The 25129-nt window shown below is 39.4% G+C and overlaps 1 protein-coding gene across 1 annotated transcript in view; it reads left to right on the top strand.

Annotated features, from left to right (window-relative positions):
- Window positions 1–25129, top strand: part of CNTNAP2 (contactin associated protein 2) — a 2776229-nt gene that overhangs the window by 1200038 nt on the left and 1551062 nt on the right. The window contains exon 4 of the mRNA XM_069730166.1: window positions 23584–23731. Within this exon, the coding sequence (XP_069586267.1) occupies window positions 23584–23731 (148 nt within the window). The remainder of the gene's footprint in view (window positions 1–23583; window positions 23732–25129) is intronic.

Genomic DNA, 25129 nt, shown 5'->3' with positions numbered 1-25129 from the left:
GTGGGTGGCTACTCTACCACTCTGTCTGCACGTATGTGCATGGGTCTTTGCCCAGATACTGCACACGTTGGCAGGCAAGTTGCACACTTATGCGGCTTCGTACCCTTGGCTCAACGCCTCAGTCTCTAGTCTACTACCTGCTTAGGGTGCCATTCAGGCACAGGTTCAGTAGGGTCAGGACTGGGGTAACTAGCCGCTTGGCTTAGCATCTCTTTCATACATGTGCACGATTGGCACAGTTCAGTTACAGAGCAAGCTCACCCCTTATGCTATACTTCTCAGCGAAGACAACAGGACATTGTACCTAGCATCATATGAGTTCTTTCTCTTGGCTTAGCATCTGCTTCATTCATGTGTGCGGTTAGCACAGTTTAGTTGCAGAGCAAGCTCTCTCCACGTGCTATGATCCCTGTGACCTTTAACAGGGTATAATACTTAATAATAATTAACTCGGAGCTCTACCTCTCTTTAAAGTTTACAGAGCTAGGTATTCTGCATCCTGTTCATACTGTGTGGAGATAACATAGTATGTTTTAGGTAAAGCTTGCTGTTATTTTCTGTCATTGTTCACAATAGCAGCAGTTATATATCTCTGCACGGTGGATCCCGGGTTGTGATTGCATTTTAATATATATTTTATTTATTGCAATCCACCAACCCTAACACAGTGTTGCGATACACATGAGCTAACAGCTTCCAGATATATTGAAACATATGTATGTGTCCTTTGAATATTGCTTTTAAGACAAATCCATAATAGAGGTTTTCTGTTTTAATGTAACGGAAACACAATTAATTTTAAATAAAGCTAATTTGCAACTGTCATTAAGTTATTAAAGAAGTGGAGACTAGCAAATTGATTTGATGCATACTGAATTTGTGTTTAATTTTAAGAAATTTACTTTGATCAGCAAAATCAAACAATTTGCATTCACTTTGCACAAATCATCAAAAAATACCTTCTGCTATTTTGCACACAGCATCACCTCTCTGTCCAACAAGTTCTATACTGTGCTGTTGTTGCCACTTCCAATAGAGAGCCTATCAGCCACACGTCTCCTGCCATATCTTAGGGGGGTGCCACTGCCACTAATGATAGGCAATCACCCATCTCCTGCCTGTTTATGATGCTCTATAGCTATGCTCTACTGCTCCTGGGAAGCCCACATTCAACAGGGAAAATAAACCGGTTACTGCTACCAAAAAAACAAAAAACACAGAACATTTTTGGAAGCGTTGTTAAAAACTATTGGCTATTTTTTTCCCAACAACAAACCATTTGCTATTCCAACAAATGGGATATTCTTCTGGCTAGATGTACCCCACCTATCTATATAAAACAGCACGGCAGAAAATTTCCCTCAAAATTTTAAATAACTTTAGGACCATTTTTACATTTTGTAAAGCATAAAAAGTCTGTCAGTGTAGTGCATCATTAAACAGGCTGTTGATAAGCATCCACTTCACCACAGCATTATATGCTAAGGTCACTTTGACATTACTAAAGGTACCGTCACACTAAGCGACGCTGCAGCGATACCGACAACGATGTCGATCGCTGCAGCATCGCTGTTTGGTCGCTGGAGAGCTGTCACACAGACAGCTCTCCAGCGACCAACGATCCCGAGGTCCCCGGTAACCAGGGTAAACATCGGGTTACTAAGCGCAGGGCCGCGCTTAGTAACCCGATGTGTACCCTGTTACCAGCGTAAACGTTAAAAAAACAAACACTACATACTTACATTCCGTGTCTGTCCTCCGGCTCTGTGCTTTCCTCTGCACTGTCAGCGCCGGTCAGCCGTAAAGCAGAGCGGTGACGTCACCGCTGTGCTTTCCGGCTGGCTGGCGCTGACACAGGATGCAGGAGGAGTGCAGAGAAGCACAGCGCCGAGGACAGACAGCTGAAGGTAAGTATGTAGTGTTTGTTTTTTTAACGTTTACGCTGGTAACCAGGGTAAACATCGGGTTACTAAGCGCGGCCCTGCGCTTAGTAACCCGATGTTTACCCTGGTTACCAGTGAAGACATCGCTGGATCGGTGTCACACACGCCGATCCAGCTATGTCAGCGGGAAGTCCAGCGACAAAATAAAGTTCTGGACTTTCCTCAGCGACCAACGATCTCCCAGCAGGGGCCTGATCGTTGGTCGCTGTCACACATAACGATTTCCTTAACAATATCGTTGCTACGTCACAAAAAGCAACGATATCGTTAATGATATCGTTATGTGTGACGGTACCTTTAGGCTGAGTTTGCATTAAAGAACCTTGAAAGGGGTTAGATAGATACAATCCAAGGAGACTTCAGAAGGCTAAACACACTATTTCATCGCAAGTGGAGGCTTTGCATTATTTGCAATTTGCAGCAAATCAATTAGTGTCAAATCATTTGTTTGGGAAAAATTTGTCGAAGTCAGAAAATTTGAAAATAAAAAGATTTGTTTTTTCTCTAGTAAAAAAGGGAATCTGTGGGTAGAATCCATCCTCCAAAGCCATCTACAGTTAGGGCCAGAAATATTTGGACAGTGACACAATTTTCGCGAGTTGGGCTCTGCATGCCACCACATTGGATTTGAAATGAAACCTCTACAACAGAATTCAAGAGCAGATTGTAACGTTTAATTTGAAGGGTTGAACAAAAATATCTGATAGAAAATGTAGGAATTGTACACATTTCTTTACAAACACTCCACATTTTAGGAGATCAAAAGTATTTGGACAAATAAACATAACCCAAACAAAATATTTTTATTTTCAATATTTTGTTGCAAATCCTTTGGAGGCAATCACTGCCTTAAGTCTGGAACCCATGGACATCACCAAACGCTGGGTTTCCTCCTTCTTAATGCTTTGCCAGGCCTTTACAGCCGCAGCCTTCAGGTCTTGCTTGTTTGTGGGTCTTTCCGTCTTAAGTCTGGATTTGAGCAAGTGAAATGCATGCTCAATTGGGTTTAGATCTGGAGATTGACTTGGCCATTGCAGAATGTTCCACTTTTTGGCACTCATGAACTCCTGGGTAGCTTTGGATGTATGCTTGGGGTCATTGTCCATCTGTACTATGAAGCGCCGTCCAATCAACTTTGCAGCATTTGGCTGAATCTGGGCTGAAAGTATATCCCGGTACACTTCAGAATTCATCTGGCTACTCTTGTCTGCTCTTATGTCATCAATAAACACAAGTGACCCAGTGCCATTGAAAGCCATGCATGCCCATGCCATCACGTTGCCTCCACCATGTTTTACAGAGGATGTGGTGTGCCTTGGATCATGTGCCGTTCCCTTTCTTCTCCAAACTTTTTTCTTCCCATCATTCTGGTACAGGTTGATCTTTGTCTCATCTGTCCATAGAATACTTTTCCAGAACTGAGCTGGCTTCTTGAGGTGTTTTTCTGCAAATTTAACTCTGGCCTGTCTATTTTTGGTATTGATGAATGGTTTGCATCTAGATGTGAACCCTTTGTATTTACTGTCATGGAGTCTTCTCTTTACTGTTGACTTAGAGACAGATACACCTACTTCACTGAGAGTGTTCTGGACTTCAGTTGATGTTGTGAACGGGTTCTTCTTCACCAAATTAAGTATGCGGCGATCATCCACCACTGTTGTCATCCGTGGACGCCCAGGCCTTTTTGAGTTCCCAAGCTCACCAGTCAATTCCTTTTTTCTCAGAATGTACCCAACTGTTGATTTTGCTACTCCAAGCATGTCTGCTATCTCTCTGATGGATTTTTTCTTTTTTTTCAGCCTCAGGATGTTCTGCTTCACCTCAATTGAGAGTTCCTTTGACCGCATGTTGTCTGCTCACAGCAACAGCTTCCAAATGCAAAACCACACACCTGGAATCCACCCCTGACCTTTTAACTACTTCATTGATTACAGGTTAACGATAGAGACGCCTTCAGAGTTAATTGCAGCCCTTAGAGTCCATTGTCCAATTACTTTTGGTCCCTTGAAAAAGAGGACGCTATGCATTACAGAGCTATGATTCCTAAACCCTTTCTCCGATTTGGATGTGGAAACTATCATATTGCAGCTGGGAGTGTGCACTTTCAGCCCATATTATATATATAATTGTATTTCTGAACATGTTTTTGTAAACAGCTAAAATAACAAAACTTGTGTCACTGTCCAAATATTTCTGGCCCTAACTGTATATAGACATTTGGATCTCAGAAAGTTGAATAAAATAATACTTTGATATCTGCGATCCAATGTCTTATTCCACAGAAATCCACATTTATTTTATATATAAATTAGTTGTAAAGATCTATGGGCTGGACACTGATCTCCCTGAGAATCTACCTCCAGAGCTTACTTTAAATGAAAGTGGGAGTTACCTGTGTGGGACAAGTAGATCAGTAGAGCAGATTGTCAGTTATTATGTGTCTCACACTGGTTATGCCCACTTTCATGTAAATAGCTCTGGAGGTTTATTCACATGTCCATCCCATAGATATTAACAGCTAAATTATATATTAGGAAAAATATGGATTTCTCAGGATTAAGACATTGGATCGTAAATATCACGGTATCATTTTATTTAATTTTCTATGTCCAACATGCCCATACAAATGGATTAACCCTGCTGTTCTGTTGGTCAAAAATGACCAACTTTGAACTTCAATATTCTTTAAAATATTCAAGATGCGGCTCTGAAACCCGTGGCCGGCCGACCGACCCATCCTCATTTAAGTCAATCAACCACAAGTTTCAGAACCGCATCTTGAACACCCCAAAAAATACCAAAGTTCAAAATAGGTCTCCCCAGACCGAACAGAACAGCAGGGTTAAAAGGGTTGATACTACTGACAGATTCCCTATAAGTCTTGCATGTGTTTTCGTTATATTTCATCTGTTGAGATTTTCTTCTACTGCACAATGGGAGAACTTTGCTAAGCAAAATGTGTGGTGATTTTGCATCAGAATCTCTGAAAAAAACTGTTGTATATGCTGTGTACCAACTTTATTATATGTTTAAGACACCTTATACATCTCTCTAGATTATTCTAAAAACATGTCAACTTACTCAATTATTTTATTTTCAAATTTAACATAACAAAACTATGAAGGGTTCATTCACACATCCATTTGAATGTCGGTGTGCTACCCAATTTTTTTTTATTGAAATATCAAAAGACTGACCGTTACTTCCAAACGGAATTCAGGTGTGTACTGGTGCTTAGTAAGAGTAGCCATCTCCATATAAAAGTAACAAAATAAAGTCACACTCTGGAGGGCTATAGCTTGCAAACATAAAATATATGAAATGTGAATTGCATTACTGGTCGCGAAAATAGGAAAAATTGAGAAAACTTAGCACATAAATTGACCAATTCGTGTGTACCCGGCAGCTGCGTTAAGGCGATTCTCGTTGCTGGGATTATCAAATAGGATAGGTTACAGCAACGTGAATCACCTTATTGCGGATGCCGGGTACACATGAATTGCTCAAAAGTATTCTATATCTTTCATATTTCCCAGCGCATTAATGCAATTCAAACTTCATATAATTCATATTTGCATCTTATAGCACTACAGAGTGCTATTTTATTTCGTTAGTCAATTTTTTTATTGGTCACTAGGTGCGTCATATTCTGATCTGATGTTGACATGCTCTGAGTTTCTCCAGTCTCATTCTTGGATCCATAATTTTCTTGAATGTGTGAATGGATCTATGAGACTCTATGGGTCTCTGGGCTGTCCATTAAAAGATATTGGACTTCACTGAAACATATGAAGCAGATGAGTAAATGCACCCTAAGCCTTGTTTATCACAAAGCTAGCATTTTTTTATTTAAAATATTATAGTTTAGTTAACGTATTGTACTAGATACAACCTAAAAATGAAGTAACAACGGGAAAACAAATTCATACACATACAGATTCACAGAGTCTGCCATAATCTTCATGAATATAATTGCAATGAGAATAAGTTACTTCATTCTGTAGCACATGTAGGGTTTGAGGGTATGATGAGAAAAATCTCTATACGCCTTTCAGTAATATTGTCCCTTCTGATTCTATAAATCCAACACACTGTTATAGTACTTGATTTAAGCCTTACTTTATTAAAATACGCCAGCCGGAAATGCATATAAACTATTTCTATGATGAAATAATAGTCTAAACAAAAAGCTTCTGACATTTATTCAGTATAGTACGAAAGCAGTAGAGATTTTTGTTGATGTATGTACCAGAATTACACATTATAGTTTGTATATTAGTATAAGAATCGACAATTTCATTAGTTGACATGTTTTTGTTCAAATTTATTTATATAGAAAATACCTTCTGAAAACAATTGAATTTTCTGGAACCCAGGTATTACTTGACTCGGAGAACATGGCTATTGTTTAAGCATTAAATATGTATTATGAAATGAAAACAAGACATGTGAAAACAGATGAGGCACAGGGAATTCTAAATAATAGAATACAAGTATTTCCTATTCAAAGAAGTGATCAGCATTGACAATATGCAGACTGGTGGAAATAAAGCTGCTCACATTAATATAAAATGATCTCACAAGTGAATACGGGATTGATTAACGCAGTCAAAGACAGAATATGCAATGTGATGTCATCTCTGATGGAAATCATTGTCCACCATTTCCTTAACATCTGGTGTAGACCTTGACTTTTTTCAGTTACATCTCACCTGATGAAATTTTCAGTTCTTCACTTATCTAATGTGTGGAGACGAAAGTCTTAACTCTCACAATGTGCCCCATGTAGGTAATATGTCCCCACACTGTGCCCCCTGAATGTAATAACATCATATGCTGTGTCTTCTGCGTCACACGCTGTAAACCTGAAATAAATATTAATCTAAGGTAACATCAGAAAAGAATACTACCCAGTGTCCCCGAAAAAGAATTATGATAAACAAGCTGTACCCTATAATTTAGGATTTATACTGCTCCATAAAAAGATTATAGTATACACTCCGACCATGAAATTAATTTTTATACACAATGTACCTGCAACATGGATTGGACTAGAGACTGTGTTCCGTCAACAATTATTGATATAAAGTTTTCCCTTCAACAATTGTAGTATACACTGTCACCCCAGCTGTTATTTATAATATATACATATATATAATTTTATAATACTTATATATCATTTTAATATACACAATGCCCCCACAATAATACATTAAAATATACACTGTGGACCCCAGTAGTGAATTATAATATGCACTGTGCCCCAATAATTACTTGTAATTATGCCCCAGACAAAAATCATAATAAATACTGTATGCACACTCCAGCCATTAATTATAGTATTAAACGTGCCACTAGCTACTAATTATGATTTATATTGTGCCCCCTGAAATTAGTTATAACATACAGCATTCTCCAGCCATTCATTTTAAAATATGCTGTGCCCTCCAGCCATTAGTTATAATGTATACTGTGCTCCAACAGCAGCTAATTACAATATACACCATGCCTCCAGTCATTTGTTATAATATATATTGTGCCTTCCAGTCGATAAATAGAAAGAAAAATAAATATATAGATGTGGGAAAGATAGATAGATAGATAGATAGATAGATAGATAGATAGATAGATAGATAGGTAGATAGTACTATCTACAGTATGGTTAACCTCCTTTGGCAGTACTAAATATTTCATAAGCAAAATCTACTCAAGCCCCCCAAATTTCTCTTTTATTACCTATTTTAAAATTTTTAAATATTACGAGGAACACATTGGACAAAGTTGTCTTGTTGAAAGCAGACGAAAACCTTGATTCATCAAAGGCAGCAATTTTCTTTGGTGGGTTGGAGTCGGAAGATCCTGATTCATTAAGAAGCTTGTGCCTCATAACGAATAAGCAGCATTTGATGACTGACGTAAGCCTCTGTGCACCTCACCAGAAATCTAACTGACTGGAGTAAGATTTCTGTCATACTTTGTCATGAATTAGACCATCTGTGATGTCAACACCCTGGCTGCATCCTCTTTCTGCCCCAGCTCTGCCAATTTTAGCGTGAAAACTACGAATTGAGCAGAAACTTTGCAACTTTTCGTAACAAATGAAAATTGCTTTGATAAATCAGAGCCTATATCTCTGCCTTTATGATTTACCTTATGTGGAAGACACTAGAAAAAGATTTATTTATTATTAAAAAAAAATTGCCCCTTTTTCTGATTTTCCTCATCCTGACCCTGTTTAAATCTTTTACTATCTGCACATTTAAGTCATTAATACTTTTGGTTCCTATAAGTAGAAAAATAAATTCAAGTTTTGAATATGTATTAAAAATCTCAAATTTGTTGTAACAGTGTCAAGGTGGGACAAGAATAAGGGGTACTAAACCACAACAGAGTATAATCCTTTAAATATTTCTTTATTAAAAAAATATTAAAACTACTCAGACAGTACGAAACATACACAAGGCTGCTGAGCACAAATGCAGGGACAAAAACTCAACAGATAAATTGCACAGTGCACAACAATGGAAAACCTGCTAATGAATGTGAAGTGACTGGGGTTTACACTTTTGGTAGTAAGGAATATGTCCCCTAACAGCTCAATTTAGTTTCCCTAACTGTCATACAAATGTAACCAGGATACAGGAGAAGTACTTGCAGAGGTAAGAAGGTGATGTAGAGTGTTTCCGCCATACCAATGCACGTTTCTTTCAGACTTGTCTCAAATTCTCTCTTCTCTGTGGGTGTCTGGAACTTCTTATTTGTGTAAATCTCCTCCTGAGTGAAGTCCTCCTTCTGCAATTAAGCGGCATCAACTTTTCCTCCGGTCGCTGCGTCCTTCCTTCTTTCTTCCTGAAGAAGTCTGAACGAAACGTGCATTGGGGCAGGTTACATTTGTATGGAAGTTAGGGCAACTTATCCACTGCTTACTGTTCTGACTGGCTTAGATGCAAATGATCTTATTACAGCGACCCAAGCACTATGCGATACTCGGCACTGCTCACTACTCGATAAAGCACCCAAATGCTTGATCAAATATTGGGCTTGGTGATAGACTTGGGTATTCTGGTTGCAAGTAAGCTGAGCTATAGTTTTCAATGTTCAGCAGCAGCCACAAAAGAAAACAAGATTTTAGGGTGTATAAAAAGAGAGAGAAAATCCAATGATCCAAATGTATTGTTCACCCTTTATAAATGACTTGTAATGCCACATCTAGAATGCGGGATTCAGTTTTGGGCTCCACATTTTCACCCCTTTCTTTTTTGAGGGGTCTATATGATAGAAGATACCCAAAAGTGACACCATTCTAAAAACTGCACCCCTCAAGGTGCTCAAAACCAAATTCAAGAAGTTTATTAACCCGTCAGGTGTGTCACAGGAATTTTTGGAACGTGGAAAACATTTAACTTTTATTCCCAAAAAATTTACTTCAGATCCCAAATTTTTTATTTTCACAATGGTATCAGGAAAAAATGGACCTCAAAATTTGTTGTGCAATTTCTCCTGAGTGCGCTATACCCCATTCAGGTCTGGCTGGGATGACTGCTCAGCACAGACTCTGGTCCCAGCATCTTGCTCAGGCTCATGCTGTACGTGATGTTATTGCTGGCTCCGGAGACTAAGTCGAGAAATCACTCTATTGAGCATGTCCATGATGTGGCAGCTCTGTATTGGTCCACGAACGATGTCAGCAGAAGTGTTTGGAGTGGAGCTTTGGGTATAAATGGCTCCCAGCAATGCCAGCGGATGCACTAGTATCAATCCCTTTCCATGTGTGAATGAGACGTTGCAATAGTGTGGTCTTTGTCAGTATGTGCTCAGTGTAGGTGGTAAGCCATTAGAATTCCAGCACCTCCAGAGAGGAGTTTATCTGTATGGATTCAGGACTGACGTCTAGCCATTAGAATTCCGACATAGGAGTTGATTGAGCGCTTCTGCTGACTGTGTGACCACTGTGTGCTTCTTACCCTGTGAGTGGGCTTCGATCCCCTGTGAGGTTAACAGGGATCGTATCTAGCATCATTTCTATTCTGTTTCTGTGTGCGAGTGACACAGCTCTACAGCAGAGCATTTATTCCGTTACAGTGTGCAAGAGACACAGCTCTATAGCAGAGCATCTATTTTGTTACTGTGTGCAAGTGACGCAGCTCTACTGCAGAGAATCAATTCCGTTTCTGTGTGTGAGCGACACAGCTTCTTGTGCAGTTTACCGAGTGACGTTTAACTCTGTGAGTGCAAGCAATCACTTTCTGCGTGTTCCGCCATTGTTCACATTGACTGCAGTTTTACATCTCTGTATGGTGGACCCCAGGTTGCGATATCACTTTATTAAATTTATTTAGTGCAATCCGCCAATCCTGACACGTTAAGCCGTAAAAATAAAAAAATCTAATTTTCCACACAAATATGTTTTTAGCACAAAATATTGCATTTTCATTAGGATAACTGGAGAAAATGCATCATCCATTTTGTTGTGCAATTTCTCCTGAGAACGCCGATACCCCATATGAGGGAGAAGACTACTGTTTGGGTGCTTGGCAGAGCTCGGAAGGGTAGGAAAGCCATTTGACTTTTTGAATGTAAAATTTCCTGGAATCATTAGTGCAAGTCATGTTCCATTTGGAGAACCACTGATGCGCCTAAATAGTGGAAACCGCCCACAAGTGACCCCGTTTTGGAAAATAGACCCCTCAAGGAAGAATTCAGATGTATGATGAGCACCTTGAACCCCAAGGTGCTTCACGGAATTTTAAAATGTTGAGCCGTGAAAATAATAATCACATTTTCCTCACAAATATGTTGTTTTATCCCCAAGTTTTTTAATTTTTCTAAGGGTTAATAGCATTTTTTTTACAATAAACTGAGGTCCATTTATTCCTGAGTGTGCCAATACCCTACATGTAATCAGGAAATATTTTTCAGGCACAGTTTAAAGCTCAGAAGGCAAGAAGCACCATATTTTACTGTTATGGTTTGTAGGTACCATGAAGAAAAAATAACTACATTTTTACCATCAAAATTTAGTTTTAGCCGCAGATTTTACATTTTCACACGAGAAGTGGATAAAAAATGGCACCAAAATTTGACCCACAATTTCTACTGAACATGGCCCCTAATTGGTAGAAGAGCAGAATCCCTCCTCAAGTGACCCCATTTTGAAAATTATACCCCTTTAGGATTTTATCTGCAGGTGTAGTGCTGACTCGATGGGTATTTTCCAGAAATAAGCAGCAATGAACGTTGCCAAATGAATATTGCAAAGTGTTGCTGTTGCTGCTGTAGTAACCAGTATGTTGCAGTCAACAGTACATTATGCCCAGCGTGTGCTTCTGGAGGCATGCACCTGTAAGTTGGGTGGGAACTCATCGCTTCAGAAATGCCAAACGTGGACACTATCTATGGTTTAGGTACACTTTGGGGTTCAGAAGGGAGGGGGGCATTTGGATTTCGGAGCACAGAATGTGCTAAATTTATTTTGACGGCTGAGGAGCCATTTTTCTTTTCCAGTGCCTTTGTACTACCAGTAACGTGGAAGCCCCCTATATTTCCCTTAACAGATAATGGATCTGAGTGAGGCCTTGCTTTTTTGGTGGATTGAGTTGAAGCTTTTCTTGGAAACATTTTACATAACGTTTGGGATCACATTTATCTGCCACTCTACACCGTGCACTTACTTTGGGGTTTCCATCTAAATCTCTGAGTGACATGATTCAGATGAAACCAGCGAGGGACCCATTAACTATAATAAAGCAGCAGAGTTTCTCTGGACTCTGTATGGCCTGTGTTCAAAGGTGTCCTTGTTTTCAGAAGTGGACAAAACTGTGGCAGATGGCACTTTTATGCACATCTAAAAACATGGACACTGCTAGATCACATGCCAGATGGTGTTCACAGTGCCTCTGCCTGCCTCATTATAGGGAATCTTTTGCAAGAGGTTCCATCTGAATCACGTATTTTAGAGATTTACATGAAAACCTCGGTGTAAGCGCTCAACGCATAGGGCATGAAAAATGTGCTCCGAGCCTTAATGCGATCTTTGGGAGGCAGAATAAAAAAAATGAACAGTAAATGAAGAATTGGTTTTATTTACTTTTTACGACGCTCCTCTTGTGGTATAAGTGATAAGGCGACTTTACTCTTCGGGTTGGTGCGATTACAGGAATATCAGATTTGTATTGGGTTTTTATATTTGGCTGCTGTCACACACTAAAAGACTCTTTTTATTGCAAAAAATAGTTTTTGCATCACCATATTTTTAGAGCTATAATTTTTCCTTACTTTGGCCCACAGAGACATAGCATGGCTTGTTTTTTGTGGAATGAGTTGATGTTTTTGTTGGGCCTGTTTTTGACACATGACATTTTTTGATCACATTCTATTCTGATTTTTGTGAGTCAGATTGAAAAAAAAACAGCAATTCAGGAATATCATTTTGGGGAGGGTTTATGACGTTCTGTGTGTGGTAAAATTGATAAGTTTAATTTTTTGCGTCACTACGATTACAGTGATACCTCATTTATATATTTTTTATGTTTTGGCGCTTTTATACAATAAAAACTCTTTTATACAAAAAATGATTAATTTTGCATCTCTTTATTTTGAGAGCTATAATTTTTTTATTTTTCCGCTTTTGGAGCTGTATGATGTATTGCTTTTTGCGGGACAAAATGACGTTTTCAGCAGTACCATGTTTTTTTATATCCATCTTTTTGATCCCAATTTATTCCACTTTTTGCTCGGTAGTATGATGATAAATAATTGTTCTTTGCCTTGTTTTTAATTTTTTTTATGGTGTTTCCTAAAGGAGTTAACCAGTTGGACAGTTTTATATGTCGGGTCATTGCAGACGGGGTGATAGCAAATATGTGAACATTTATTGTTTTTTTTTTCATTCAAATATTTATTTAGATATACAATATCTTTTGATTTTTTTATCATTATATTTGATTTTTAAAAAAATATTTTTACATCTATTTTAATTTTTTTAAACTTTTTTATAACTTTTTTACTTTGTCTCAATATGGGACTATCATTTTTTTGCAGATTGATCTCTTCTACATTATGGAGATGAAGCAGCATCCCCATACTGCAGAAACTTTCAGCTCTGCACTGACAGACAAACTTGCTCATAATGCACTGGGCATGATCAGGAAGTTTGCTAGGTCTGGTGACCCGGAATTCGCCATGATGACAACGGGTCACTTTGGCAATTATTGGGACCTCACATCACGCTGTGGTGTCTCCAACCCAAATGCAGAGGGGCTGTCAGCCCTCTGCCAGGTTCCTGAATGCTGCGATCATGATCTATCACAGCATTTTGGGGGTTAAAGTGCCGGGAGCGGTTTGTGCATGATACACATATAGACAAACTGATTATTTTTTGTCACTATACTGTCTTAATAGCCTGTACACCGATTTACGGTATCTTGCCTTACCTGCAAATTCTTACGTGAATCAAGGAAGTTCATTAGTATTCCCTGCTTTGTCTGATATAGACTACCTTGCTACCCTTAATTTTTTTTGTAAAAGCCCCTCTCACCTTTATCTTCTTGATTTCATCCCCTTTTGAATTCGCTTGTGTGTCCCATTTACTCTCTGGTTCATGTCTTTTTTATATTTAAGCTTTAATAAAAAATGTTTACATTTTATACTCTTTTGAGTGGTGTTTTCTGGGTACTTTGTAATCTGACTTTGGTTGTATTGTGGGCTATAGTTAAATTAGTGACAAAAATGTATAATTGGTGGGGAAAGGTTGAACTTGATGAACCTAGGTATTTTTTCAACTTCTGTAACTATGTAACTATTCATAAATAACCAAAAGAAAATGAAGCCTCCCCTGCATTTTAATTATGAAACATTTCATTATTTTATCCCAATGCTGGAAGAACAAGCCGTTAGATATAGACAGCAGATTGTCATCAGCAATTCAGCATTTACCAATGAAAGCAAAATTGGCACGTCCAGTGCCAGTGCTCATACACAGTGGACTTTTGACACACTTCCTTGATTTTTTGGAAGCAATTTGTGTTTAGAGTAAAGAGGTTTTGATTTTATTTTCAGTTCCAAGATGTTAAGCAATGTCTGAAATGCATGATATTGCCTTTGGCATTATTAAGTTGTAATTAAGCTTTCTGAGTCCATTGTAGTAATTGTACAAACCCTACAAGCTAAGGATAATTTTTTAAATAAAGGCATGTCTTTTTCTTTTACTCAAAGCCTTATTAACCTGTGTAAACCCAGCCTAATATATCAACATATCCAACCGCTTGTGTGTTTACAGTTTATTGTACAAAACCCCTTAAAGAAGCACTCCTCCTATCAAAGTTTTTATCTTCTTAGTGTATTGCAATCATCACATTATATAGCACTCTGTACTTACAATTGCTCATTTTGGCTTTCTACCCAGTAAATTCATCTACTTTCTCTGCTCCATGTAGAAACAGGAAGTCTCATGTCCCGCATTTATCATTTCCTTCTTCAACTCTTGACCCAGCTGTTCCCTCCTGCAAGGGACTTTTGAAGTGACTTATTGATAGGTGTTGAGTTCCCGCCGCTGCACAGGGGGAATCTCGAACCATGTCTGCTGTGGTCTCCCATTCTCCTCCAGCCGCAGTGGAACCTGCTCAGTGGAGAAATCAGTCCCAGCGTCTGGCTCAAGCTGATACTGTGCGAATGTATATTGCTGCCTTTCCAGGCTCTGCCTTTGTAGCCAGCACTGATCAGCAGCGAGCAGGTCCTTTCTGGGACTAAGTCCTGCTTTTCCCATACTGAGCATGCCCACAGAACAACCTCACATTGGAGGTCAGGGGTCACATGTTCAGGTCCTGTTGCGGCTCCTATTGGACCATCAGGAAGGACCCGGAGCGCTACTGCTATAAAAGGTTTGCATGGCCACTCCGCCATGTACTAGTGTAAACTTATTAACTTGTGTGTCTGTGGATGAATGCCTGTCGATGGATGAAAGCTCCAAATCATTCCCATCCCTAGTGTTGTTGCCTGCTCGCGAATGATGGAAGCTACCTAGCACCAGACAGTGCTACTCTGGACATCCAGCACACAATTCAGCGCCTCTCAGCAGCGACCACCAGTGCGGCGCCGTGCGCTTAGTGCACTTTCCTGGCCCTGGTTAGGGTGGTTAGTGGCATTTGCCAGAGCGGCATTGTACGCACTCTTGTGCTATAAATTATTAGTTCTGTTCTATCCCTGTCACTACAGTGGCGGTGTTGAGCATAAGAGGTCTAGAGGAACTCCTTCCCCATGTCTTGGGACAGAGTTCTGTGACTCTTTACTTGCGCTCTCTGTGCGGTATCGCGGCCCTGTGATGCAAAAGTGTTCGCTTCTTTCATTACCAGATGAAGCTAACCCATGTGATTATTCACATTATACCGCCATCTAGTCCGCCATTAACGAGCAGCAGGTGTCCTATCTGCACTGTGGACTCCGAACTTCGAACGCACCTCATATCCTCTCTAATTATTATTTGGTGCATTCTGCCAGTCCTAACACTTATGACTCATACAGGGAAAATTGAACTGTTTCTACATAGAGCTTAGATGGATTCAGCTAGTCAGTTTTTAATCATATAATTTCATAGACCTCTATTAATTAATAATTTGGTAGAAAGGCAAAATGAGCAATTGTAAGTATACAGTGCATTATAATATGATGACTGCATTCTTAATTACATTTCAACCTGAGGAAAAGGTAACTTGATAGTGTTTTGCTACCTTCTTATAGCCTTCCCCTACTTTGTGGGCCTAAACCATTTTCATTTTCAGAGTGCTAGGCAGCTGCTTAGCAGAACTCATGGCTGCTAATTTTTGGCTCAAGGTCAGAGAACGCTGGGTTTTTATAATGATAGGAAATTTACATCATCTGGTCCTCTCCTAATGATGATCGTGAACAAACCATAAACCTAACAGGCAAACTAAGTTTATATATATATATATATATATACAGCTCTGGCAAAAATTAAAAGCCCATTGCAAAATTTTCAGTTTGTCTGATTTTTCTCTTTATAGGTATATTTTTGAGTAAACTGTAAATTGTTCTTTTATTCTATTAAGTTCTGACAACATGTCTCCAAAGTTCTAAGCAATAAATTTTGTATTTATTCTCTGAAAATGAGAAATGATCAAAATAGCAAAAAAATCCATTGCTTGCAGACCTCAAATAATGCAAAAAAAGTTAATAATCATTTAGAAACAAAAATACTAACGCAGCTTTCATGCGTCTTGGCATGCTTTCCACCAGTCTTTCACACTGCATTTGGGTGACCTTACGCCACTCCTGGTACAAAAGTGTAAGCAGTTCTTTGTTTGATGGCTTGTGACTATCCATTTTCCTCTTGATTACATTCCAGAGGTTTTCAATAGGGTTCAGGTCTGGAGATTGGGCAGGCCATGACAGGGATTTGATGTGGTGGTGGTCCTTCATCCACACCTTGATTGACCTTGCTGTGTGGCAAGGTGCATTGTCCTGCTGGAAAAACCAGTCCTCAGAGTTGGGGAACATTGCCTGAGCAGAAGGAATCAACTGTTTTTCCAGGATAACCTTGTATGCAGCTTGACTCATACGTCCTTCGCAAATATTAACCTGCCCAATTCCAGTCTTGTTGAAGCATCCCCAGATCATCACCGATCATTCATAAAATATGTGTAGGTGTGTACTACGGAGGACATAGAATGAACTTCAATCCAATATTGCGGCCAGCATGCAGCCAGCGGGTAAGGAAAGGGTGAATCAAACACTCGAAAACTCCGCCCATATAACCGAAAACCGGTCCCACCAAATTCAGGTGACAGGTTCCCTTTAAGCAACTGGCATGAAATTGTCTTGTGTTAATACTGCAGAGAAGAAGGCATGCAACAGATTGGCCCTTTCCCTATCCATTTCCAACATTTCACCATTATTTTATTAGAGGGGGCAAAACTATGAATTTTGAGTATCTCACTTTTTCTTGTAGTTTGTAGTTGAAGAATATTTTTGGATAATTTTTACTTTCACTCACAGTGATGCTCTCTGTCTCAATTTTTGCTGCCATGATTTGATTTTTCCACAATTTACTTTTCTCTATAGAATTATTTAACCCCTTTATGACCCTGGGTATTTTCGCTTTTTCATTTTCATTTCTGGCTCCTCTCCTTCCCAGAACCATAACTTTTATATTTTTCCGTCAATATGGCCATGTGAGGGCTTATTTTTTGTTGACCAGTTGTCCTTTTCACAACTCAATACTGGTTTTACCATGTCATGTACTAGAAAACAGGAAAAAAATTCCAAGTGCAGTGAAACTGCAAAAAAAGTGCAATCCCACACTTGTTTTTTGTTTGGCTGTTTTGCTAGGTTCACTAAATGCAAAAACTGACAGTCATTATGATTCTCCAGGTCATTCAGAGCTCATAGACACCAAACATGTTTACGTAATTTTTCATCTAAGTGGTGAAAAAAAATCCAAACTTTGCTAAAAATTTTTTTTAAATTGCGCCATTTTCCGATACCAGTAGCATCTCCATTTTTCGTGATCTGGGGTTGGGTGAGGGCTTATTTTTTGCTTGCCAAGCTGACATTTTCAATGATATCATTTTGGTGCAGATACGTTATTTTGAAACTCATATGAACTCGTGCGTGAGAAAAGATTCAGAAAAATTCCCACGCTTGAGTCCATATGAGGTTATACCAACAGGGGGCGCAGCACCGCAAGGCTAGGTAGCTATGTTCCCCTGCTTCCCATTCATTCCCCAGATTTTACAGGCAGGGGCGGCTGCATTAGCAGGCTCCTGCTTATAAAATTATTTAACCCCTTCTGATGGATTTACAGCGTGGGACATGACTGAACGACGGAAGGTATGGAATATTATTGTTTTTTTATTTTAAGTTTGTTTCAGGTGATAAGGGTCTTCAATTAGATTGAGCGCTAAATAAACTATTACAACACCCTGTGTCTTTATTTCATTAAAATAATTTTTTCTAATGTATGTGTGTATTATTAACCCTTTATTACTATAGGATTAATAATGGATAGGTGTCTTATTGACGCCTCTCCATTATTAACCTGGCTTAATGTCACCTTACAATAGCAAGGTGGCATTAACCCTTTATTACCCCATATCCCACCGTTACTCGGGAGTGGGAAGAGAGCGGCCAAGTTCCAGAATAGGCGCATCTTACAGATGTGCCTTTTCTGGAGTGTCTGGGGGCAGATGTTTTTTTGCCAGGGGGGTCCTATAGCCATGGACCCTCTCTAGGCTATTAATATCTGCCCTCAGTCACTGGCTTTACCACTATGGTGGAGAACATTGCGCGGGAGCCCACGCCAGTTTTCTCCACGATTTAACCCTTTATTTTAACAGCTAGAGCCCCCAAATTTTGCACACAGACACTTCTAACATTACTAGTGAGGGATATGTAAAAAATAAGGGATATGAAATGGTTTACTGTATGTAAACCATGTCTCATATCCTGTCGGGTTTGGGAAGGAGATAGCAAAAGCCGGCAATTGAATTACCGGCTTTTCTGCTATCTAGCGCTGTATGAAATATAAATATATGTATATATATGTGTCTCACAGACATATATATATATATATATATATATATATATATATATATTTAGACTGTATATATGTATTTAATATTTTTTGATCCCGTGGATCCATTCTATGTCCGTTTTGCAAGCCGGCGAGAAAATCTCGCTGTACGGATGCCATTCGGATGCCATACGGATGTCACACGGATAATTTGATGCGAGGAAATCTCATCCTCGCACTGTACACAGATCACTGTTTTGTAAACATTTGTGTGATTCTCTTCCGTGTAAAACGGACCGTATGTTTATACGTTGTGTGTGTCCCCGGCCTTAGGCTTGCTTCGCACAACCGTATAAAAAATTGTTTGTGTTTCATGCAGAAAACTTGTACTTTTTTTCCTCACTTGTCATCCATGTGCAGCAGCTATTTATAATATACAAGACTATTTACAGCTTCATATGATAAAACTTGCAATCTATGTATGTACCGTATTTTTTGGACTATGAGGCTAGGGTCACATTGCATTAGGGCAGTCCGTTTAGCGCATAGCACTACGGACTGTGCTAACGCAATGTCCCAAAAGGGATCGCGTTTGCCAATCCCGCTGGCGCAGATGCCCGATCTGCGCTAGCGAGGAATGGACCGCGAACGCAGTCAGTTTTAGCATTTGGTGAACTTGGTAAAAAAAAAATCTAAAAATTAATTGTGGAATTTCACTTTATTTTTTAAATTTCACCGCACTTGGATTTTTTCCCGTTTTCGAGCACAAAACACAGTAAAACCAATGATGTCATTCAAAACTATGACTTGTTCCACAAAAAACAAGTCCTCACATCACCATACTGACAGAAAAATAAAAAAAAGTTATGGCTTTGCAAAAAAGGGGAGTGAAAAACAGAGATGCAAAATGAAAAAGGGCTGTGGCATGAAGAGGTTAAACGGAACCTGGAGAGACACTATTTACATAGTTACTTAGTTACACAGGTACAATCAGTGGCTTGCTAAAGTATTCACATGCTTGGCTTTCTACCTATTTTGTTACATTACAACTTGTGTTTAAATATTTTTGTAATACAATGTGTTTGTGATTCATCAGCACTAAATGGTCTGTGTTGGTGAAGTGAGAAAAACATAGGTATAAATTAAATGTATAAGTTTAAATAACAAAAAATTGTCATGTGAATATGTATTCACCCTTTTGCTGTGAAGCCCCTAAAAATTTCTGGGTCAAAAAATTACCTTCATCAATAACATGCTTAGGCTACTTTCACACATCAGATTTTCGCTGTCAGGCTCAATCCGGCTAAATTTAAAAAAAAAAAAAATAATTCCCATAGACTTGTATTAGTGCCGGATTGCGCCGGATGACATTGTGTTTTGTCTGTTTTTTGCCGGATCTGGCAAATCTGCCATTTCTGGTTTCTGGAAAAAAACATCCATTAGCCATCCAATAGATCCGGCACTTCCGGCTGTTTGCTAGAATGGAAGCCTATGGGAGCCGGAAGTTGCCGGATCCAGAGGATGACGGATTCTGGCGCCGGATTCTGTTTTTTTAAACTGAGCAAGCTTCAAATATTTTTTATCCAATAATCTAGATATGCTAGGCGCATCCATCGAAAAAATGGATCTGAAGCATCAGTTTTTCACAATCTCCGGTTTTTTTCAACATTCGCCCGATTGTGCCTGATGGAAAAAACCTGATGTGTGAAAGTAGCCTTAAGGTACCGTCACATATAACGATATCGTTAACGATATTGTTGCTTTTTGTGATGTAGCAACGATATCGTTAACAAAATCGTTATGCGTGACAGCGACCAACGATCAGGCCCCTGCTGGGAGATCGTTGGTCGCTGGGGAATGATCAGGACTTTATTTCATCGCTGATCACCCGCTGACATCGCTGAATCGGCGTGTGTGATGCCGATTCAGCGATGTCTTCACTGGTAACCAGGGTAAACATCGGGTTACTAAGCGCAGGGCCGCGCTTAGTAACCCGATGTTTACCCTGGTTACCATTGTAAAAGTTAAAAAAAAAACACTACATACTTACATTCCTGTCACGATCCTCAGTGTCAGCTTCCCTGCGTCCCCCAGTGTCAGCGCCGGCCGGCCGTAAAGCAGAGCACAGTGGCGAAGTCACCGCTCTGCTTTCCGGCCAGCACGCTTACACAGTGCGGGAAGCTGACGGCGAGGGACGTGACAGGAATGTAAGTATGTAGTGTGTTTTTTTTTACTTTTACAATGGTAACCAGTGTAAACATTGGGTTACTAAGCGTGGCCCTGCGCTTAGTAACCCGATGTTTACCCTGGTTACCCGGGGACTTCGGCATCGTTGGTCGCTGGAGAGCTGTCTGTGTGACAGCTCTCCAGCGACCACACAACGACTTACTAATGATCACGGCCAGGTTGTATCGCTGGTCGTGATCATTGGTAAATCGTTAAGTGTAACGGTACCTTTAGTGAAAGGAAGCCCCCCTGTGTGTAATCTATGTGTCACATGGTCTGACACACACCTTTTCTGAAAACCATTAAGAAAAAGGCTCCACTAACCAAACAGCACCATGAAGACAAAGGAGATGTCCAAACAAGTCAGACAGGGACAAAGTTGTTGAGAAGTATAAGTCAGGGTTAGTTTATTAAAAAAAAATACCAATCTCTGATGATCCCCCAGAGCAGCATCAAAGCCATTATCATCAAATTGAAAGAGCATGATACCACAACAAACCTTCCAAGAGACGGCCACTGACCAAAACCCTTTGTCCAAGCAAAGAGGGCATTAATCAGAGAGTACACAAAAAGAGGTTGATCCTACACTTCAGATAGAATACATTTTATCCCATTGACAGAACATTTGTCAAACGTGAGTCCATATCAACAAATGTGCAAATTTTCTCTTCCGAGTGGAAGAGGGCTAGAACTTTAGTGTCACCTATAGGAAATAGCAATTGCAAAAGTCAATATCGACTCACCAACGAGCCTTGTCACATGACATCAACAAATGTCTGGCTAAATCTTCAAAGAAAAAGTCCCAAAAAGGATTAAGGATCTTAGTTGACGAGTTTCGAAGTAACACTTCTTACTTTTAACCTTGTGTGAGAATGAAGCTCAACATTTTTCCCTCATGTTTGCATGGGTTTCCTTGGGGTACTCCTGTTTCTTCCTTCACAATAAAGACACACTGATAAGATATTTACATTGCAAGCCCCAATGGGGACAGTGGTGATATTATTTGTAATGCACTATATAAATGAGTTAAAAAAAAGTTTTGAGGTTGCAAAATATGAAAAATGAAAAGGGGTGAATACTTTTACATTATTTATAACATACAATGTAATTTACTGTGAGAGAATTATGGGTCAGCAAAGTAGCTCGGAGGCTAGCCTTGCAGCACTCGTGTCCTTTGTTTAAATCAGAGCAAGCTCAAAATCTACAAAAAAAAATTTCTCGTGTTTGCCTGGGTTTCCTTGTGGTACTCCTGTTTCCTCCTTCATGCTAAATACATGCTGATAAGAAATTTTGATGCAAACCCAATGGGGACAGTAATGATATTGTTTGTAATGCACTACATAACTGAGTAAAATAAATAAATCTAAACCTTATTTAAAACAGTTAGTTACACTTTAATGGCTAACTGAAATGATGATAACGAATTGCAAGCTTTCGAGACTACTCAGGTCTCTTGAACGGCCATGGACTCTCAATTCCAAATATTTTCTATCTACTGGCTAACACGGTACAAAGATATATATCTTTCCTGTATTCAAGTTATGACTAATTTTGTGACCTTTCAATGCTTTTACACTAGAATCCTGTAGTGAGAGCTTTGGTGAATAGGGCCCGTAGTGTCTGCCATTATTACCTCTTGTGGTAGAGCATTCCACAGCTGGACAACTCTAACTATAAGGAACCTTTTCCAATTTAGCTGCTGTAATTGCCTTTCTTCCACCCATAATAAGCGTCACCTGGTCATTTATTAGGTCTTTGGAAGGTAGTAATTATGGGTGAGTCCTACATATTGAAAAAATATAAATTAGGTCAACTCTGATTTTGTATTTTTCTAATCTGACCAAAGTTATCCAACAAGACTGACACTTTGCTCTTTCCAATCTACAAGGTTACTAATAAAGAAAATAAAAAGTATTGGACCTAATACTTATGCTTGTGGTCCCCACTGCTGATCAGAATGACCAGATTTAGAGAATGTATCTTTTATAACTACTCTTTGTTTCCTGTCCCTTAACCAGTTCTTTACCCATCTGCATATAGTTTCCCCTAGTCCAGAGTTTGGTAGCTTCAGTATAAGGATGATTTGGTACAGTATCTAACTCTTTTGCAAAATCCAGATAAATCACATCATCCACATGAGCAACATGGAGATTTGCACTTACCTCCTCATAGAAACCTTACATGTTGGTGAAGCACGACTTATCTTTCATGAATCCATTCTGGTTGTCAATTATGTTATTTCTCTGTAATGTATTTATGCAGGTCATCTCTTATAATGCACTCGAAAATGTATCACTCCACTCAAACTGGACAGTAGTTGCCTGGATCCACCCTATTACCTTTCTTAGTGGTAATCTACTGGTAAATAGCATTTAAACCATGCCTGGCTGCCTCACTGGAGCAGCAGCTACAGGTAGAAAATAAAGTTATATTCTCCCTGCAGCAGCTCGCTTTCATTCATTGGGGCGGTGCCGAGACCTGTTTTAGTCACTATTCATTATACTGTAAGTGTACTGTAATAACTCGCTGGCACATTTATTAAGAGCCTGCTTTAAGCAGGTGTGTGCTGAGCAGGCTGTCAATCAATGTGCCGGGGAGTGATTGCAGCCGTGCTCAATGTGTAAGTGTACATTTCTCCTGCATTACCCTGATGACTGGAAATGAGAAGCAAAATATTACTTCATTTTCCTCTATAGCTGCTTCATTTAGGCAGTCAAACATGATTTAAACATTATTTATCCGTAGAGTGTCCCTTCATATGAGGGTAAATAACATATCTGAAGCTCATAAGGCTACATTGAACTGTAATTCAATTGCTATGTTGAGACTTTTATTTTTTTGTATTATCTGTGGCGTTGCATTAAGCTGTAGATTTATAATTTTTTGCAGGCATTTCCTGGAAACGTGAACTCTGATACAGTTGTCCGTCACGAGTTGCAGCACCCGATAGTAGCTCGCTATGTACGCATCGTTCCTCTGGACTGGAGTGGAGAAGGACAGATTGGATTAAGAGTTGAACTTTATGGATGTCCATACTGTAAGTACAAACAATAAATTAAATAGTGATTTATCTTTTATGTATGGGAGTGTCTATTGTAAAAGTGGTGGAAATAATGATTTAATGCTACTTGTAAGACTTGAGCTGGTAAGTCGTTGACAGATTCTTGATGCAAAATGCCTTAGGCCGGCTTCACACTTGCGAGTTTTACGGATGTAAGAGCCCAGAAACTACGTCCGTAAAACTCGCAAAAAATACGGCACAATTATTCTCTATGCCCCTGCTCCTATCTGCCGTATTTTACTGATCAGTATTATACGACTTTCTACGGCCGTACAAAATCGCAGCATGCTGCGTTTGTCACCGTACTGCGCAAGAAATACGCCAATGAAAGTCTATGGAAGCGTGAAAAATACGGATTACACACGGACAAGCAGTGTGACTTGCGAGAAATACGCAGCGCTGTTAGAGAGAAAAGCCGGCAATTCAGTGCGGTGTACAGTAAAATCACACTGACAGCTTCCAGTCCAATAGGTAGAATAAATGTGTACACATAGAATAGGTATATATATATATATATATATGTCAGTGAGACACATATATGTATATATATTAATATTTATTCCAGTGCTATACAGCTTGAAAGCCGGTAATTCAATTACCGGCTTTTTCTTTCTCCTTCCTAAAGCCCGACATGATTTTAAACATGGTTTACATACAGTAAACCATGTCTTCTCTCCTTTTTTTTGCAGATTCCACACTACTAATGTCAGTAGTGTGTATCTGCAAAATTTGGCCGTTCTATCTACTAAATTAAAGGGTTAAATGGCGGAAAAAATTGGCGTGGGCTCCCGCACAATTTTCTCCGCCAGAGTGGTAAATCCAGTGACTGAGGGCAGATATTAATAGCCTGGAGAGGGTCCACAGTTATTGCCCCCCCCCTGGCTAAAAACACCTGCCCCCAGCCACCCCAGAAAAGGCACATCTGGAAGATGCGCCTATTCTGGCACTTGGCCACTCTCTTCCCATTCCCGTGTAGCGGTGGGATATGGGGTAATGAAGGGTTAATGCCACCTTGCTATTGTAAGGTGACATTAAGCCTAATTAATAATGGAGAGGCGTCAATTATGACACCTATCCATTATTAATCCAATTGAATGAAAGGGTTAAAAAAAAACACACACACATTATTAAAAATTATTTTAATGAAATAAAAACAAAGGTTGTTGTAATATTTTATTTAACGCCCAATCCAATCACTGAAGACCCTCGTTCTGTGAAAGAAAAAACATAATAAACCAACAATATACTTACCTTCCGCAGATCTGTAAAGTCCAACGATGTAAATCCTTCTGAAGGGGTTAAAACATTTTGCAGCAAGGAGTTCCGCTAATGCAGGCTGCTCCTTGCTGCAAAACCCCGGGGAATGAAGCTAAA

This window comes from Ranitomeya imitator, chromosome 6 (assembly GCF_032444005.1).
Source record: "Ranitomeya imitator isolate aRanImi1 chromosome 6, aRanImi1.pri, whole genome shotgun sequence".
Taxonomy (NCBI): domain Eukaryota; kingdom Metazoa; phylum Chordata; class Amphibia; order Anura; family Dendrobatidae; genus Ranitomeya; species Ranitomeya imitator.
This window is presented reverse-complemented; position numbering and strand designations above follow the sequence as displayed.